This window comes from Oreochromis aureus, linkage group 17, assembly GCF_013358895.1.
Source record: "Oreochromis aureus strain Israel breed Guangdong linkage group 17, ZZ_aureus, whole genome shotgun sequence".
Taxonomy (NCBI): Eukaryota; Metazoa; Chordata; class Actinopteri; order Cichliformes; family Cichlidae; genus Oreochromis; species Oreochromis aureus.
This window is the reverse complement of record NC_052958.1, coordinates 27,296,663-27,316,396: the sequence shown is the minus strand read 5'-3', so window position 1 is coordinate 27,316,396 and position 19,734 is coordinate 27,296,663. Positions and strand designations below refer to the sequence as shown.

The window sequence follows — 19,734 nt, the reverse complement described above, 5'->3', positions numbered from 1 at the left end:
TGGTGCTCACGGTTCAGCATCACAGCCCTCAGATACAGAGCTGCAGTACTGACCTGATCGTCATGATGAAGCTGAGCCTGTCTCTGATCCTCCTCTGGGCACTCGCCAGCACAGGTAACCCATATTTCTGTAATAATTCAGGCTAATTTAAAATGTATTTATTTTGAAGGAATGTTTATTAGAGCCATGTTAATGATGTTAATGCATGTTATCATTTAAGCCATGTGTTTAAATGTATTTAACATGTTTACATTTTTAGAAATATTCAAAATACCTCATATTTGTTATTTTCAAAATGTCAATATCATTTCTGTGTTTCTCTCCTGATTGTAGCTGGAGCCCTTTGGTGTCAAACCTGCACTGGTCAGAAGTGTTCAAAACCACAAGCAAAGAAATGTTCATCAGAGACGATGTGCATTACAGCTACTATTTTAGGTAATCTTTTCTTCAGATTATCTGATAAACTTCAGTAAATTTCAGTGACTGTGAAGTTATGTGTCTTTCCATCAACATTAATAAAATACACTTTGAATTTGCAGCTACCTCATCTAGAAAGACGGAAACACAAATCTACAAGGCATGTGCACCATGCTCCCTGTGTTCAGCTACGGGCAATCAGACATTTTCAGTTGACCTGGGTGTTCAAAGTGCTCTTGCATCTGCCAAATGCTGCAACACGGATAACTGCAACTCAGAAACTCTGCCTGGTAAGCACAAATCAATAAGTGTTTTATTAAAGAAACTGTAATAGAAAGACAAAAGAAACAATAATTTTGATATTTGCTGAAATGTTCTCTGTACTAAAATTAAATGACGTTCTTTTCTGTTTCAGCTCCTACTCCTCAGCCACGTAACGGCCTACAATGTAACGTTTGTACCACCTCTCAGTGCAACACTCCATTAAAGTGCCAGGGAGTGGAGGACAAATGCTTTCAATCGATGAGTGAGTCTTTATGGAAAATACTGTCCTTAACTCTAAATCTCATGTTTAGTCTATTTTCAGGATTTTCTGCTATTTTTGTTTTTTATGTGATAAAAAATAAAATGGTAAAAGTAAAATTTGAAGTATTTTACTAGTATTTATAATAATTCTTATTTTATATCTTAAAGCTTAAAAGATAAAAATAAAGACATTACCATGGTTCACAGTAACAGAAACATGCCTGTCAGAAGAAAGTTCTATAGATTATTAAAAGTGTAGCATTGAAAAAGCATTGTCCATAAAAAAAAGTTTCTCTATACCATTACTTGTTTTAAATACCATACTTGTATAAGGGTGGAATTGAATAGTATGGATTAAATGGGATGAACTGAATGGCAGTAACCACACCCAAAAATAAAAATCAGGTCCTTGAGTGAAACTGAGAGTCGCTGCAGCAGGGTGTAAAATTACAGCATCATATGTAAGCAAATAGAAAATGTAATAGAACAGGTGATAAGTTACTTTTTCAGAGGACGATATGGTAATTTCCTATAATTGATCACATTCAAGCAATCTGAAAATGTTTAAACTGTGATTTTTGATCTGCAGTGAGGGACGATGACGACGACGACGACGACGACGACGACGACAGTTTCCCAGCTTACGGTTGTGCATCTGCAAACCTGTGTGCAGCTGCTTCGAGCCTGCATTTTCTACCTTTCATGAAGAAAGTTGGTACCATAACAAGAGGACCAACCTGTAGTTCACCCACAACCACAACCACTGCACCAACCACGACAACTGCTCCAACAACCACGACAACAACCACGACAACTGTTGCAACAACCACGACAACTGCTCCAACAACCACGACTGTTGCACCAACCACAACTACTGTCTCACCAACCACAACAACAGCTGCTCCAACCACAACAACAGTTGCACCTACCACAACAACAGCTGCACCAACCACAACAACAGCTGCTCCAACCACAACCACTGTGGCACCAACCACAACAACAGCTGCACCAACCACAACCACTGCAGAACCAACCACAACAACAGCTGCTCCAACCACAACCACTGCAGCACCAACCACAACAACTGCAGCGCCAACCACAACAACTGCTGCTCCAACCACAACCACTGCAGAACCAACCACAACAACAGCTGCTCCAACCACAACCACTGCAGAACCTACCACAACAACAGCTGCACCAACCACAACAACAGCTGCTCCAACCACAACAACTGCAGCACCAACCACAACAACTGCTGCTCCAACCACAACCACTGCAGAACCAACCACAACAACTGCTGCTCCAACCACAACCACTGCAGAACCAACCACAACAACAGCTGCTCCAACCACAACCACTGCAGAACCAACCACGACAACAGCTGCTCCAACCACAACCACTGCAGCACCAACCACAACAACTGCTGCTCCAACCACAACAACAGCTGCTCCAACCACAACCACTGCAGAACCAACCACCACCACTGCGGCACCAACCACAACAACAGCTGCTCCAACCACAACAACTGCAGAACCAACCACAACAACTGCAGAACCAACCACAACAACAGCTGCTCCAACCACAACAACTGCAGAACCAACCACAACAACTGCAGCACCAACCACAACAACAGCTGCTCCAACCACAACCACTGCGGCACCAACCACCACCACTGCGGCACCAACCACAACAACTGCAGAACCAACCACAACAACAGCTGCTCCAACCACAACAACTGCAGCACCAACCACAACAACAGCTGCTCCAACCACAACCACTGCAGCACCAACCACCACCACTGCGGCACCAACCACAACAACTGCAGCACCAACCACAACAACTGCAGCACCAACCACAACAACAGCTGCTCCAACCACAACAACAGCTGCACCAACCACAACAACTCCTGCCTCCGGCTGCAACTGCTGCAACTGCTGCAACTGCTGCAACTGCGGCAACTGCTACAAGGACCACCCCCATCACGGACACTACAACTAATGCAACAAACACAGCTTGCACATTACCTACAACTGCTCCACCTTAGCAGCACAATCTTCCACAACTACTATGATGTATGATGTGTAAAGCTGGATATGACCTAATGCTCATCTTAGTTTTCTTTACCTGCTTTTAAATTAGCGAAGAAAAGCCTCTAAAGCTGTCAGCCGCTAAAAGTAATAAAAATTCATGTAAAGGTCGACACTGTTTTTACTTCTCCCAATAATCTTTTGTTACTAAACAGATTCCCTTAAGTGTAAATTTAAGCAAATGAAGGTGTCTGGTTGAAGGTGAATTGGGATGCTTATAAATATGGATACTATTTGGGTGTTTTCTTCCAAGTTATTGTTATTATTGTTGAATAATTTTGAGTTTGTCATAAATTGTAAAAATTAAATACAATAAAAACATGTATAGAATCTGTGTAAATTGAAAATACATAACGATCTATGTAACAAAACATACACTGGAAATAAAAAAGGGGAAAGGGACAAAAAACACTTCACTGTAGTGCAGAGCTTTTACTTTCAAGGCAGCTCTCCTTTGTTTTTGGTTTGTTTATTTTTTTCTCTACAGCTCGGACAGTAAATGACAATCTGGTGGAAACCACACCAAACAAGAGGGGGGTTTTGATACAACACCCTCTTTGCAACCTATTTCACCAGGAGACAACGAAGAACCTCCAAAACCGCCAACCGTTAAGGGAATACACAGAGATTGATAGTTGCCAGGACACTAGGCAGTCTTGCAGCCAGTATGACTGAGGCAGCCTAACCTGTTTTTATTATTATTTTTTTAATCTCTTTATTTTTTGCATTTGCAACAACCAAAGCAGAACTACTTGGCTCACTGGTACCTGACAACCGTCTCCACAGAACCACATAAATGCTTTTAAAGTTCCCACCTGACACTCTCAGAATCAGATGGGTTTTTGTACAATAATAGAAAAATGTGATCTAGATTTAAAATGTGCTTTATAAGTCACATTATTTTTTCCACCAGCAATTTAGAATAACTTCTCATTATTTTCTCCCAGACTGGGAGCTCCCAGATAGGGAGCACCACAAGATATTCCCCTCTTACTTTCACCCTTTGGCTACAGTAGACCTGTCCAGCATCCTCCAGAGCAGGGGTGGGCAACTCCAGGCCTCGAGTGCCGGTGTCCTGCAGGTTTTAGATCTCACCTTGGGTCAACGCACCTGAATCAAATGATTAGTTCATTACCAGGCCTCTAGAGAACTACGGGCGTTTATCAATATGCGTACTTGTGCGTACTTGCGTTCTCGTGTACTCGTGATACGTCATCAGTCGGAGACCAAGTACTGTTCCAATTCGAAGTACGCATCAAGCCGAGAACGCGAAAAAGTCCCGGATGTGTTCTCGATCCGCCCTTTTTATCGAGCATGCATCGGTGTAGACTTGGTACAGTTATATATCCCAGAATGCATTTCGTCCAAAACTCAACAGCGGACTCCCGGCCCATCGTCGTCCCCCTCCCCCCCCCCTCCTCTCACTACTCAGGTTAAAGAAACCCCAGCAGCTGTCTATAGTATTGAGTGTCCACTAGAATAGAAATAAAAGCGTTCTAACATCTCACCTGCTTGTTTTATTAAGGTATGTACACGTATGTACATGTACACTATTTTTATTAATAGAGGTTTCACTACTGAGGTTAAAAATGATATATAAGTTACTTAGATCACTTCTAAATGTTAATGTTTGGTTTATTTCAGTGTTTTATGTGTTCCTGAGTAAACCGGTTTGGCTGTGATTAAAGTTAAGCTTCATAACATGTTACTCACAGTTAAATTAGGAGGGGCGGCAGTAAAACTCCGGACCTGTGACATCATCACGTGCGCTGGTGTTCCGACTGTAAAAATCACGAGTCCGTGCTCGCGTACTTGAGAATTGAGAAACGGCCGACGAGTCCGTGCTCGCGTTCTCGGCAGGTACGTACTCCCGTGCGTTCTCGGCGGGTACATACTCACCGAGAACGCGAGTACGTACTCGCGTACTTGAGGATTGAGAAACGGCCAACAAGACATGTTGAGGAGGCAATTTAGCCATTTGAATCAGCTGTGTTGGATCAAGGACACATCTAAAACCTGCAGGTCATCGGCCCTTGAGGGCTGGAGTTGCCCAACCCTGCTTTAGAGCTACCTAATCCCCTCACAATTAGGTGGTGATCAGTTGGCAGCCAAGCTACTCTTTCATAACACATGAACACAACTGAAAGTCTGTGACAAAATCACTGAACTACCACATTTCCCTGCTAGGACAGGCCATTCCTCCCAGTCAGGGACGTAATTTACAGGGGGGTTATGACGCCCCCCCACCCACCCTCCACCCCAATAATCAGACCCAACCAATATAAGCCCCCCCAATAAAATTATGAATTTTCTTCCAAAAATAGGCTGTTTCAGTTATTACCATCCAAATAGTTGCATGTTTAATCATCTGAGAATTTACCCAGATTTATTTATTCATTTAGAAAGAGATATTGACTCCCCCAATGTTCAGCACAAAGTTACACCGATGTGTCCAGTCACACTCATCCAAGTTTTACTGCTGTTGCTCATGTGAGAATTCAAATCTCCAATGGAATCCCATGAAACTGTGCCAAATTTTTAGACTAGACAATAACTATTACCAAGAGATGTACTAAACAGAATATATCTGTCATACCCTGTCTGTTTGCTCCCTGCATCTTCCTCTGTGACATACCTCAACTTGTGGTACATATTTATTTTTCCCTGTTTGTCCAACAGGTGGCCTCCCTGAGCCATATACCAATCACTTGAGTTTGACAAGAACCAGAAATATAATCATAAAAATACAGTAATAAATGAAATAATAAATGAAATATTCAAAATCATGTGTATTCATGTGTATTGCAATATATAAGCAAAAAAAAATATATTTACATATTTCTCATTTAACTTTAACCCTTTCACGCATAGTGGTCACTACAGTGGACAGCTATTCAAAGGCTGTTTTCTTGTATTTGTGTTAGTGTTGATGGTATACTTGCACATATACCACTACATTGGACACTCCATACCCTGCCACCCACCGGTCGTTTAATGTTATTATAGATGCATGACATGTTTCATTGTAATTATTGTTATTTAGCCTTGTCATGCATGAATTGTGACAACCTCAATTAGGATTTTTTTCTTAAGTATTTTTATTCATCTTTTCATGCCTGACTGAGGTTGTCATGATTCATACATGAAAGTTAAAGCTTAATTAACTTAACCTAATCTAATTTGTTTTTTATTCCTTTTACAAAAAAGCAATTTTAGGACATACAAACCTGTAACCATAATGAGCTTAGACCATTGAGGAGCAGCTTCAGCTTCGCGTTATCCCAAATCTGACTTTTAGACCCATTTTTGCTTGTCATACTGAAAGCCTGAAATAGTGGTATACAGTAAAGTCATTAAATGTACTGGGTACAAGCTATCTTTTTTGGTATAGTATACTAGGCACATATAATTCTTTTTCTAGGCTTTTTGTAAAGATTCCTAAACTGTGGTAAAATCCAAAAAAGCCCCAAATTAAATAAAGAAAATACACATGAAAAAAAAGAATCAGAAAATCAAAAAAAAAAACCCTTTTCAAATTATTTTTTAACTTGTAGCACTCAATTTTGTGTGAAAATACTGGTAATGTAAAATTAATACACTCAACAATGCACGCAAAATAAAAATGTTTATTTTACAAACAAAACTTTCAGATATCCTTACATGAGTGTAAATCAACAACCTTCCACACAAGCCCTTATAGTGCCCTCTCCTGTTATAACAAAAGAAAAGTAGGATTACATGATGGGATAACACCACCCATCCATTCTCTACCACTTATCCAATTTAGGGTTGCACGGGGTTGGAGCCTATTCCGACTGCCATAGGGCAGAGTACATCCTGGACAAGGTAACAGAGAGAGAGACAACCATTCACACTCACACCTATGGGCAATTTAAGATCATCAATTAACCTATTCTCATTAACTGCATGTCTTGTTTGTGGACTGTACCTGGACAGAACCCATGCAGGCATGGGGGGGATCGTGTAAACCCCACACCGAAAGGCACATGCACACACATGCTGCCTGGGATGAGACCAGGTAACCCAATCCAATTCTTTTCTTTTCTTTTCTTTTCTTTTCTTTTCTTTTAAAAAACAGATCAAACGTCCAGTTCGTGTTGCTTAAAGAGTTGAATAGGTTAGTTTTCATCCAAATCAGGAATCAGGATTAACCTGATTCCAGCAGAAAGCTGAATCCAGCCTGGATTACAAAGGAGAATGAACTTAAACCTCTAAAGTTAGTCAAACATGAAAACTAGAGTTGATAAGAGAACTACAAACTGCATTTTTGCAGTCTTTTTACACTTTAAATTAAGTATTATGTTTACATAATGTTATATTTTCATACATTTATTAAGTTTATTTATGAAACATTGTCTTTCATGCTTACAATAAATGTATTCAGGACTCAAGTTTTTATCCATTAAAATCCTGAAAAAAAGTAAACTGTGAGCTGTGTCAAGACAAAAATTGAATAAAAATGTTATGAGTTAGAATGTCCAAGGTGATCACAGTAGAAAATAGTTAAATTAAAAAAGTTATTAAGTTATTAAGTCATTAAAAAGTTAAACTATACATATGCTTTCAATACTTATGCTATGTGTTGGTCATTTTAGTCTTTCTTTTACATTTATGTATATCTTATTAATGTTCATTGGTTGTCAGGTCAGCGTTAAAAGGAAAACATCAGAGCTTTTCTTTTCTTTCTTTCTTTTCTTTTTTCCCCCTTTCAATTCGGAAATAAAAACACTTATGTTTATGCCATGCTTGCTATTCTACCTCATGTTCTTTATACTTTTTGAAAAATGTTTCAATATCTTCAACTTAAATGATGGCATCAGTATCAACACAAAGCAGATGAGGTAAAATGGCTGTGAAAAAAATAATGAATTTATTGCTAATGAAATATTTCACAATATAGCTGTTAATATCAGACTTATATTCACTTTTTCTTGCTGATGCTTGTGCTCCTGTAACATGTGAATTTTCCCAGTGTGGGATTAATATTTCTGTGTCTGTTTATATCTAAAGTGTAAAGGAGGGCCACTGGTAACATTTGTGGGCAGGTAGCATCAATGGAGGGTGGGCAGGCAGGTAAGCTGTTGAGGTGAGATGTTAACCAAGACATGGACAAATGAATGTAGAGAATTACATCTTTGAACCAGTGTCACAGTCTGGCAGACTGTATGTGTTTTGAAAAAAGGTGCAGACCAAAACTATGAACCGTGACGTCGATTAACAAAAAACAAGCCGTTTATTAAGGCTGACAAAATAAATACAAAAAAGGTGTTAAGAAACAGAGAGATATTTTTTAATACGTATCTGCTCATTAGATTGTTTTATGAGAGGCCCGGACTTGACTAGGTCACAGGCTGACCAGAAACTGCATGTTTTTGCAGAATATGGGGAACAGACAGAGTGAGACTAAGTTTAGACAGGTTGCCCTGGCAACAGACCTTAGAAAGGGGAAGTTATTGCAAACTGCACAGGAAGTTTTAGTGCACAGGCATATTAATAAATAAGACACAGAACAGAGGAACTGAGTAGAAGGAGTTTGTTTGTAATGAAACTGTGTGTCACGTGTGACGTGTGTGACGTCTGAAGTACCGAAATAACACCATATAAGACACATGTTGAGCAAAAAATGTTAGAGATCCTGCAACTGGCGTTTGGGCTGTGCAGGGGTCTCTCTCTTCCGGAAGATGATTGAATAAAAAGAAATATAAAATGTTTTGACCACTATGAGTCACTTTTCTCTGTTCTATTATGGGGACAAAAGAATCGGGTTTTAATATTTGGTGTTTCCGCCCGGTTCTCCTTGCAACAGAGAGAACAAATGTGGCCGAAGGTTGGATCTGATATGAGGCGAACAGGAGACCGGTCTAAAAAGATTTAAAGGTAGGCATAAACCTGTTCAAAGAAAAAGCAAATCTGTGCATGTTGGATGAATTCTAAATTATCTGTTCACTGAACTGATGATCTTAACTATTAAATTGGCTGAGTAGTGGTAAAACTAACGTCTTGAGAATAAAGTAAAGCTTTGAAGTAAGGATAATGAAACTTTGAAAATGACAGTACTGAGTTAAAGAGATAAAGAAAGGAAATGAAGAAATGTTTAAGAGAATATAGGACAATAGGTAATTGGTCATTTTTATGGGTTTGAGTCCCTATTGGTAATAAGGTCGGACCTGCTTCAGTTATATACTTCTTGTGAAGTTTTGACTGTTGTTTCAAAGTAATATAAAGTATTTTAAGACGGAACTGGGAGTTCTAAGAAGTGCATTTGTTCGAAGGTTACGCTTCCAATTTGTCACGGACGCGTGGCATTTTCCTCTGGGAGGGATAGTACAGTTGGCAACTGTGGAGAACTGAGGACGTTCCTTAATAGCTAGTGATTGGATCACTTTACCGTTCGGAACGGTGGTTTGCACTTTTTTGGGCAGCAAAGGTCGGACCTTGGGCGTTGGACGCTTTTAAAAATAACTTAGGATTTTAGTAATTGGGCCACAGTCCGGGACTGAGTCTGGTGAATTGACGACAAAAAGGTTGGACCTTACCGTGGGACGGTTATTTAAATTTGTCAAAATTGTGTAGGTTTTGGTTTTAATATATGAGAGGCCTGATAGTTCTTGTTATTGTAATTAGAGGACATCCTTGTAATATAATATAAGTGCTTTTCATGTGAAGGAAGTTTGTAATTTGACAGTGATTTAAAGGGCTGAGGCTATTTGCAGAGTGTGTGTGTGTGTGTTGAAATGCAAATCTGGAAGTTGTAAAATGCTTAAACCAATTTCATAAATATTGTTGCAAACATTGCTGAATGCGTGGGTTTAAGACGTTGTTTATGTTTATTAGAACAAAATAAATAAAAGTTTGGATTTGTCTTAATGAAGGTTGATAAACTTATTTATTTTTGGGCCTTTAGTGGGTGAACTGTGCAAACTGCAGAGGTTGTGGCCTAAAAACCTGAGGCATTAAAGGCAAAAATATCTCTGTTTGAATAGCAAGTTCAACCAGGCAAGATTTTCAGCAATAAACGCTGGTGTGTTTTATTTTTTCCATTTTGATGTGTGATGTGAGAATTATTAGAGGTTTTAATTGTTTTTCTTTCAGTTTAAGGCTGAATAAGCAGTTACTGGGTGCGGTCTACTTCCTCTTACTGATTCTAAAAAGCATGTTTGATAAAATACTCTTAGGAAAGCGTATTTTGAGCGATTCTAAGTGTGTGAATGTTGTGAGTATTGGATTTGAGTGATTCTGTGTGATTCGTACCAAATAATAAATAAGTAATAATAACACTACGCGGGTTCATACCAGAGTGCGGGAAAAAGAGGAAGTCTGAGAGAAGAGAGTGTACCAGCAAGTCTGAATACAGCTTGTGAGCTGGTGAGAGACGTTGCAACATGAAAACAGTGGAATTAGAGACTTGAATGTATTAAGACAGTAATGAAAATGATATTAAATAAGTGTTTTAGTGTGTTAATACAGGTGCCCATGGACTTACTCAACCTCAAAAAATCAGTACAGTGGCAAAAGGATAGATTAACAGAATTGGGATGAGAAACAGGCCAGTCTTTGGCTTAAAAATTTGACAGCTTGACCTCTCATTCTGTCCGTATCCTGAGAAGAAGCTTAAAGGACAGTCAATCTCCTGATGAAGACAGAAGACAGACAGAACACAGTGGACTTGAAGAATTAACAGCAGGCAAAAGACAGTGCAGCTGACCTAAAACACTGAAGGGTCAAGCAGCAGCATGTATGAATACCACTGATGGAAAATGAGCTTTGAATGACAAGCTGGAAACTTGACAAGTGACATGACTGTTTGAAGGCACTGGACGTGATATTTGCCATGCTGGGAGTTAACCTACAAGAAAAGACTGAAAAGATCAACAGAGAAGAAACAGAGAAGAAGAAACAGCTGAGTTGGGCCTGTGTTTGCTGGAGATTTGAAGGCCACACAGGACACTGTGAGAAGAGGGACGGGGACCAGTGAGAGGTCAAGCCCGGACGAGTTCGAGTAAAAGCTTACAGGATATAATTGGATTGAAAATGGAGGCTGAACTGGTGGAGGTTTAGAAATACCCAGAGCATCATAACAAAGAGGTAAAAAAAAAAAAAAAAGAGAGAAAAATAAATAAATGAACTAACAATTACGTGAATGAATAGAAAACACACATACACAAATTGTTACATGTGAAATTATTTTTGGAAAGAATCAGAAGTGAGACAGTTTGAATCCACAGCTCAGTGCAAAGATGCATGAATTAAACCTGATTATCAAAATACATATGCAATGAAGAAGCAGCTTACACTCGACATTAATATGAACACATAACATAAATGCAATGAAGAACACGCTTACACTTAGGAATGAGAATACATGACATAAATTGGTATTTCTGGCCGGGGAGAGAGAAGTGGGTTGGTTAAGCACTCATGATAATATTGAAAATGTCTCAGTTTTGTTATTTTTAGGTGCAAAGCAGACCTGGATCAATTTTCCACATGCAGTGGTCGGAAGAAAATTATAGGTTAACATTATTAGAAACGTTCAGGCCAAGTTTCTGGTTGAATTGTTTACAGCGCCATGTGTCCCTCAACCTCACAAGCGAGCTCTAACTCCTGGCTGAAGACAAGGAATGCTGTTATTTAATGTGGGAAATCAAAATTTGGGTTAGCAAACCTGGGAAAGAGAAAACTGACTGTTTAAGTGGGAAAATTGTGAAGGAGTCTGAAACACTGGAAAAAGAAACATATACAAAATCACACACACAAACAGAAAATGCATTAACCTTAGAAATACAAGAGAGCTCATGAAGATTAGACAGCATGTTGAGCATGTGAGTCTATTTATCATCTTGTCCAAGTCGCTTAGTGTGTAGTAGTTTTTAGAATAGTGAATTAGAAGTGCTCTTGTACAGATTGATTAAAAAAAAGTGATTACTGTAGAAGGAAATAAAAATAATTTAATAAGGTGGTAATGTTTAAAAATGCATTTCTCTTGTCACGTCAACTTCTTGAGAGATGACTCAGTATGCAAATTAGTTGAATGACTCAGGACAGGAAAAGAAAAAGAGGAACTTGGGTTTCCTGTCTGACTGTAGGAGTGAAGCTTGCACTGGAAGAGACACTGTGACTGTGTGGCGTTTAACAAGATTTTCTGTGCATTGAGCAGGTGAAATTATGTCAGTTGACCTGAGAGTGTCAGGACCCTGAAGAATTTGTGGCAAAACTTTTCTGTGTTTAAGATTTTTGAGGTTGTTGTAGTGATGGGTTGATTCTGTCGGTTAGGTTTGGGTTGTCTTCTTATTTTAATAGAGGGAGTTTTATTAAACATGGACATGTATTAGAGGGGCCCATTATTTTTGTAATGGTGCACTGAGAGAAAACCTTGTTACAGTCATTAACTGTAACTTTTGCATGCTGTGTATCTGCTGGAAGCAAAAAGAGGCATAAATCCTGATAGACAACATTTTGGAGTGTGCTTTCTAGCGGAGATTTATGCTGATATGGGGATGGTGTTTATCTTACCCTGGGTGTGTTTAATAAAATTAAAAGTGTTGCTCACACACATAAAGAGCATTGAGATTAAGTAAATTAAGATTAAGTAAAGATTAAGTAAAGTTAATATAAAGGATAGAGCCCAGAACATGATATTTTGAACCAACTTTGAATAATTAAGGGAACAATAGATGAACACAGTAGATTAGTGAGGTGTAGCAGAGAGAGGCGTTTTGTTTTCTATCCTTTACAGGAGAAGATTTCAGGACCACAGCGACCACATGAGTGGTGAGAATCCTGGAAGCCCCAAACCGAAGGGAACCAACCAGAGAAAGGGAGACCCAAAAAGAAGAACAGAGCACAAAGACACATATCTGAAGAGTAGTTGTTTACATTGCAAAGAAGATCAAAAGCTCGTTAGACACAGGTTAAATGTGAGCATAAAAGATATGCGCTATGGGTGAAACTAAACAATACCTAAACTGGGTGAACTAAAATTAAAACATGAAAAACCTTAAACATGGAGAACTGGCATGGATACCTAAAAAACACAACGTGAAATAACAGACGACCTGACAAGGAATGACTGAAAGCACACAGACTAAATACACACAGGAGGATAATGAGGGAAGTGGGAACACACGGGGAAACAGCTGACACACATGAACATAACAACGTCACAAGGGGAGAGTAAAACTAAACAAATTGAACATAGGAACACAGGACCTGTTCAAAATAAAACAGGAAACATAATGAGACGCAGACATGACAACATGAACTTGACACATAAGACACACAGACATGAAACACATGAAGGGCAAGAGAGACTAACACACAGGGGTAGAAGACGCAAGGGGAATCTAATAACAAATGAACTTAGATAACTTTGTGAACGTAAACAACACATAAGCATCAAAATAAACTAAAACTCAAAACTCTGGGTCAAAAGACCCAGGATCGTGACACCCAGGTTCTGGAGTTTGCTTAGACACGTATTTCTGCATTCATCGTCATGAACCAACTTGGGACAGGTGAGTTGATTTTACAGGAAGTTTTCTCTTCTGGGAAAATAACATAATGGGTTTAGGACTAGGAGAATGAGAACGTGCACAAGAATCATGAAAGAGGCCAATTACCCACAATCTGATGGAGACTGGAGGTGAAGCTGGAACTTAAATACTGTTATGTGACGAGACCAGTGAGATGCAAATGTGATAGCTCTGGGCAATGAGGACTCCACCGGAAGGAAGAGCTGAAACCAGTTCAAATGATAGATTTAGAGAGGTGTTAGAGCACAAGAGTGGACCATATCAAATACTGGATATCTTTCAAGAACATTGGATTGATCAAACAGTGATTTTCATAATACATGTTTTAAGGAAATTGATCATAGTGCAAACTAATAACATTTCCTTATTAAGGTGTAAAAGGTCTCAACCATTACTGAAATATGGACTGTCCCATCACATAATTATGAGCAAATGAAGAAAATGAAAGAACATGCAGTCATACTCCACTATGTGTGCAGAATTTAAGGGAGAAATGCTGAATTATTCATGCACTGTAAAATGTAATTCTAGATGTTTGTTATTTCAACATATTATTCTATATCAGTTTGACGATAGATGACTGAAGTTGTTGTTATAACATAGAATTACAAGTTAAAAACGTCCCAATTACACCAAAAAAAAGCTAACTTGAAAACTCATGTCCAGCTAAATCAGCAACTTATGTGAACTTGACAATGTGGGTAAGTTGAGCACAGCAGGATTCAAAACTGTCCCACGTGACTGCTATCGAGGTGCATCATGGGGAATTGGCGGTTAACGACATGCTCACTTTACTTGGACGTTTTCTAATCGTCTTCTTGGGAATATGCTTTCAAGGTGAGTAACATTCGTTATAACTACAAGGAAAGAGAGCTACAAAAGTTGTAACATGTTTTGAATTTATGGCATGATGTGTGTTTTTCTCTTTTACCGAAATGTTTGCTTTGGCTCTCTATTAAATTACAGCAACAACAGTTTTTAAAAAAAGATTTTACACTAATGAGATAGAGTCAAAGAAGTTTCATTACTTCCGATTCTTACAGTTTTTATAAAGGAGGAATGAGGTACAAAGAATACAAAAGACAGAATGCTTAACTGACCATTTTGCAGGATATGTACCTTAAAAGGAATGCAAAAGCATTTCTGGGCAACACAGCAACTGCAATCGAGGTTTGTGTAGTTGTGCAAAAAATGTGTGAAGTAGTGCAAAACAATTTCAGGACTTCTAACACTGATCATTCAGGCACTCTGTAAAATTCGCCAGCCATTAACAAAGCACAAACAGGCATTCCCAGTCCGACATAAAATAAGGAAGTACATAAATGAACTGTACAAACAATTAAAACAGATTCAGAGAGAAAATATTTCATTAATTTAATTAAATAAGTCATTGTTCACCGTCTTTTGTTTTCAAACAAAAGTAAACCAAAACAAACCGGTGTGGTAAGGTGTGCGTTCATAATTTCGCAAAACAGAAGGTTATTGTGTGAATGTTCAAATGCCTAGACCTTGAGGTCACCTGTTTGAGTATATAAACTGAAGTGGTGCTCACGGTTCAGCATCACAGCCCTCAGATACAGAGCTGCAGTACTGACCTGATCGTCATGATGAAGCTGAGCCTGTCTCTGATCCTCCTCTGGGCACTCGCCAGCACAGGTAACCCATATTCCTGTAATAATTCAGGCTAATTTAAAATGTATTTATTTATTTATTTTGAAGGAATGTTTATTAGAGCCATGTTAATGATGTTAATGCATGTTATCGTTTAAGCCATGTGTTTAAATGTATTTAACATGTTTACATTTTTAGAAATATTCAAAATACCTCATATTTGTTATTTTCAAAATGTCAATATCATTTCTGTGTTTCTCTCCTGATTGTAGCTGGAGCCCTTTGGTGTCAAACCTGCACTGGTCAGAAGTGTTCAAAACCACAAGCAAAGAAATGTTCATCAGAGACCATGTGCATTACAGCTACTATTTTAGGTAATCTTTTCTTCAGATTATCTGATAAACTTCAGTAAATTTCAGTGACTGTGAAGTTATGTGTCTTTCCATCAACATTAATAAAATACACTTTGAATTTGCAGCTACCTCATCTAGAAAGACGGCAACACAAATCTACAAGGCATGTGCACCATCCTCCCTGTGTTCAGCTACGGGCAATCAGACATTTTCAGTTGACCTGGGTGTTCAAAGTGCTCTTGCATCTGCCAGATGCTGCAACACGGATAACTGCAACTCAGAAACTCTGCCTGGTAAGCACAAATCAATAAGTGTTTTATTAAAGAAACTGTAATAGAAAGACATAAGAAACAATAATTTTGATATTTGCTGAAATGTTCTCTGTACTAAAATTAAAATGACGTTCTTTTCTGTTTCAGCTCCTACTCCTCAGCCAAGTAACGGCCTACTATGTAACGTTTGTACCACCTCTCAGTGCAACACTCCATTACAGTGCCAGGGAGTGGAGGACCATTGCTTTCGATCGATAAGTGAGTCTTTATGGAAAATACTGTCCTTAACCCTAAATCTCATGTTTAGTCTATTTTCAGGATTTTCTGCTATTTTTGTTTTTTATGTGATAAAAAAAATAAAATGGTAAAAGTAAAATTTGAAGTATTTTACTAGTATTTATAATAATTCTTATTTTATATCTTAAAGTTTAAAAGATAAAAAATAAAGACATTACCATGGTTCACAGTAACAGAAACATGCCTGTCAGAAGGAAGTTCTATAGATTATTAAAGGTGTAGCATTGAAAAAGCATTGTCCATAAAAAAAAGTTTCTCTGTACCATTACTTGTTTTAAATACCATACTTGTATAAAAGTAGAATTGAATAGTATGGATTAAATGGGATGAACTGAATGGCAGTAACCACACCCAAAAATAAAAATCAGGTCCTTGAGTGAAACTGAGAGTCGCTGCAGCAGGGTGTAAAGTTACAGCATCATATGTCAGCAAATAGAAAATGTAATAGAACAGGTGATAAGTTACTTTTTCAGAGGAAGATATGGTAATTTCCTATAATTGATCACATTCAAGCAATCTGAAAATGTTTAAACTTTGATTTTTGATCTGCAGTGAGGGACGACGACGACAGTTTCCCAGCTTGCGGTTGTGCATCTGCAAACCTGTGTGCAGCTGCTTCGAGCCTGCATTTTCTACCTTTCATGAAGAAAGTTGGTACCATAACAAGTGGACCAACCTGTACTGCACGCACAACCACAGCTGCAACAACCACGACAACTGCTCCAACAACCACGACTGTTGCACCAACCACAACCACTGCTCCAACAACCACGACAACTGTTGCAACAACCACGACAACTGCTCCAACAACCACGACAACTGCTCCAACAACCACGACTGTTGCACCAACCACAACCACTGTGGCACCAACCACAACAACAGCTGCTCCAACCACAACAACAGTTGCACCTACCACAACAACAGCTGCACCAACCACAACAACAGCTGCTCCAACCACAACCACTGTGACACCAACCACAACAACAGCTGCACAAACCACAACCACTGCAGAACCAACCACAACCACTGTGGCACCAACCACAACAACAGCTGCACCAACCACAACAACAGCTGCTCCAACCACAACCACTGTGGCACCAACCACAACAACAGCTGCTCCAACCACAACCACTGCAGCACCAACCACAACAACAGCTGCTCCAACCACAACCACTGCGGCACCAACCACCACCACTGCGGCACCAACCACAACAACTGCAGAACCAACCACAACAACTGCGGCACCAACCACAACAACTGCGGCACCAACCACAACAACAGCTGCTCCAACCACAACCACTGCGGCACCAACCACCACCACTGCGGCACCAACCACAACAACTGCAGAACCAACCACAACAACAGCTGCTCCAACCACAACAACAGCTGCTCCAACCACAACCACTGCAGCACCAACCACCACCACTGCGGCACCAACCACAACAACTGCAGAACCAACCACAACAACTGCGGCACCAACCACAACAACTGCAGCACCAACCACAACAACAGCTGCTCCAACCACAACCACTGCAGCACCAACCACAACCACTGCGGCACCAACCACAACAACTGCAGAACCAACCACAACAACAGCTGCTCCAACCACAACAACTGCTGCACCAACCACAACAACAGCTGCTCCAACCACAACCACTGCAGCACCAACCACCACCACTGCGGCACCAACCACAACAACTGAAGCACCAACCACAACCACTGCAGAACCAACCACAACAACAGCTGCTCCAACCACAACAACAGCTGCACCAACCACAACAACTCCTGCCCCCGACTGCAAATGCTGCAACTGCTGCAACTGCTGCAACTGCTGCAACTGCGGCAACTGCTACAAGGACCACCCCCATCACGGACACTACAACTAATGCAACAAACACAGCTTGCACATCACCTACAACTGCTCCACCTTAGCAGCACAATCTTCCACAACTACTATTATGTATGATGTGTAAAGCTGGATATGACCTAATGCTCATCTTAGTTTTCTTTACCTGCTTTTAAATTAGAGAAGAAAAGCCTCTAAAGCTGTCAGCCGCTAAAAGTAATCAAAATTCATGTAAAGGTCGACACTGTTTTTACTTCTCCCAAAAATCTTTTGTTACTAAACAGATTCCCTTAAGTGTAAATTTAAGCAAATGATGGTGTCTGGTTGAAGGTGAATTGGGATGCTTATAAATAGGGATAGTATTTGGGTGTTTTCTTCCAAATTATTCTTATTATTGTTGAATAGTTTTGATTTTGTCATAAATTGTAAAAATTAAATACAATAAAAACATGTATAGAATCTGTGTAAATGGAAAATACATAACGATCTATGTAACAAAACATACATTGGAAATAAAAAAGGGGAAAGGGACAAAAAGCACTTCACTGTAGTGCAGAGCTTTTACTTTCAAGGCAGCTCTCCTTTGTTTTTGGTTTGTTTTTTTTTCTCTACAGCTCGGACAGTAAATGACAATCTGGTGGAAACCACACCAATCACAAGGGGGGTTTTGATACAACACCCTCTTTGCAACCTATTTCACCAGGAGACAACAAAGAACCTCCAAAACTGCCAACCGTTAAGGGAATACACAGAGATTGATAGTTGCCAGGACACTAGGCAGTCTTGCAGCCAGTATGACTGAGGCAGCCTAACCTGTTTTTATTATTATTTTTTTAATCTATTTATTTTTTGCCTTTGCAACAACCAAAGCAGAACTACTTGGCTCACTGGTACCTGACAACCGTCTCCACAGAACCACATAAATGCTTTTAAAGTTCCCACCTGACACTCTCAGAATCAGATGGGTTTTTGTACAATAATAGAAAAATGTGATCTAGATTTAAAATGTGCTTTATAAGTCACATTATTTTTTCCACCAGCAATTTAGAATAACTTCTCATTATTTTCTCCCAGACTGAGCAAGGGAAGGGAGACCAGAGGGAAAGAGTGTAGTTTCACATGAGTGTGGAGCTGCAGACTTAATCCTTTGTCTGCTAATTTTGGGTTGCTGATGTTTGCTTTAAGGAAATTCTGTTTTATTGACTGGGTTTAGATTATGGTATTACATTATATTGTTGGGAAAATGTCAAATGCTAAAGGGGAGAAAATTTTTGATATTACTCAGGTTACCATTAACCAAAGCAGGCCACTGTAGAAGTCAATTAAATTTTATAGAAGGAAAACAGTCAGAACCAAAGCAATATTTAGGAGTTATACAGGGGATTGGTAGACTTCTCACATTAAAAATGCAGTTATGGAATAACAAACACTGGTCCAAGGGACCGAGGTTTTTTCCCTTTAAAACAGTAAATTATTAAAAAGGGCACGATCGGTAAGGGTATGTGATACGAGGTGGTACTGGAGGAAGACAGGAGCAAAGTAAAGAAAGCAAATCTATTTTGGTTAGCTCTGTTAAAGTCAAAATTAAAAGAAGTACCATGACACTCAGAGGATCGATGTGAAGTTAAAAAGGTAGGAAAATTTTGTATGAAGCACATGACTGGCAACTGTTCTGTTTTAAGTTTTGTTTCTTATAGCACAGATTGGATCACAGTGGGGAAAACTGAGTTTCAAATGTGAAGTTCATGTTAACACACAGGTTTGTTTCTAGAC

At 39.3% G+C, this 19,734-nt stretch overlaps 1 protein-coding gene across 1 annotated transcript; it reads left to right on the top strand.

Annotated features, from left to right (window-relative positions):
* Window positions 1-13: 13 nt before the first annotated feature.
* On the top strand, window positions 14-16,076 carry LOC116314506 (threonine-rich protein-like). Its single transcript, XM_039600789.1, has 6 exons — window positions 14-114; window positions 334-435; window positions 540-707; window positions 833-943; window positions 1,532-1,905; window positions 15,966-16,076. The coding sequence occupies exons 1-6, from the start codon at window positions 63-65 to the stop codon at window positions 16,074-16,076; spliced, it is 918 nt and encodes a 305-aa protein (XP_039456723.1). The 5' UTR covers window positions 14-62.
* Window positions 16,077-19,734: the final 3,658 nt, after the last annotated feature.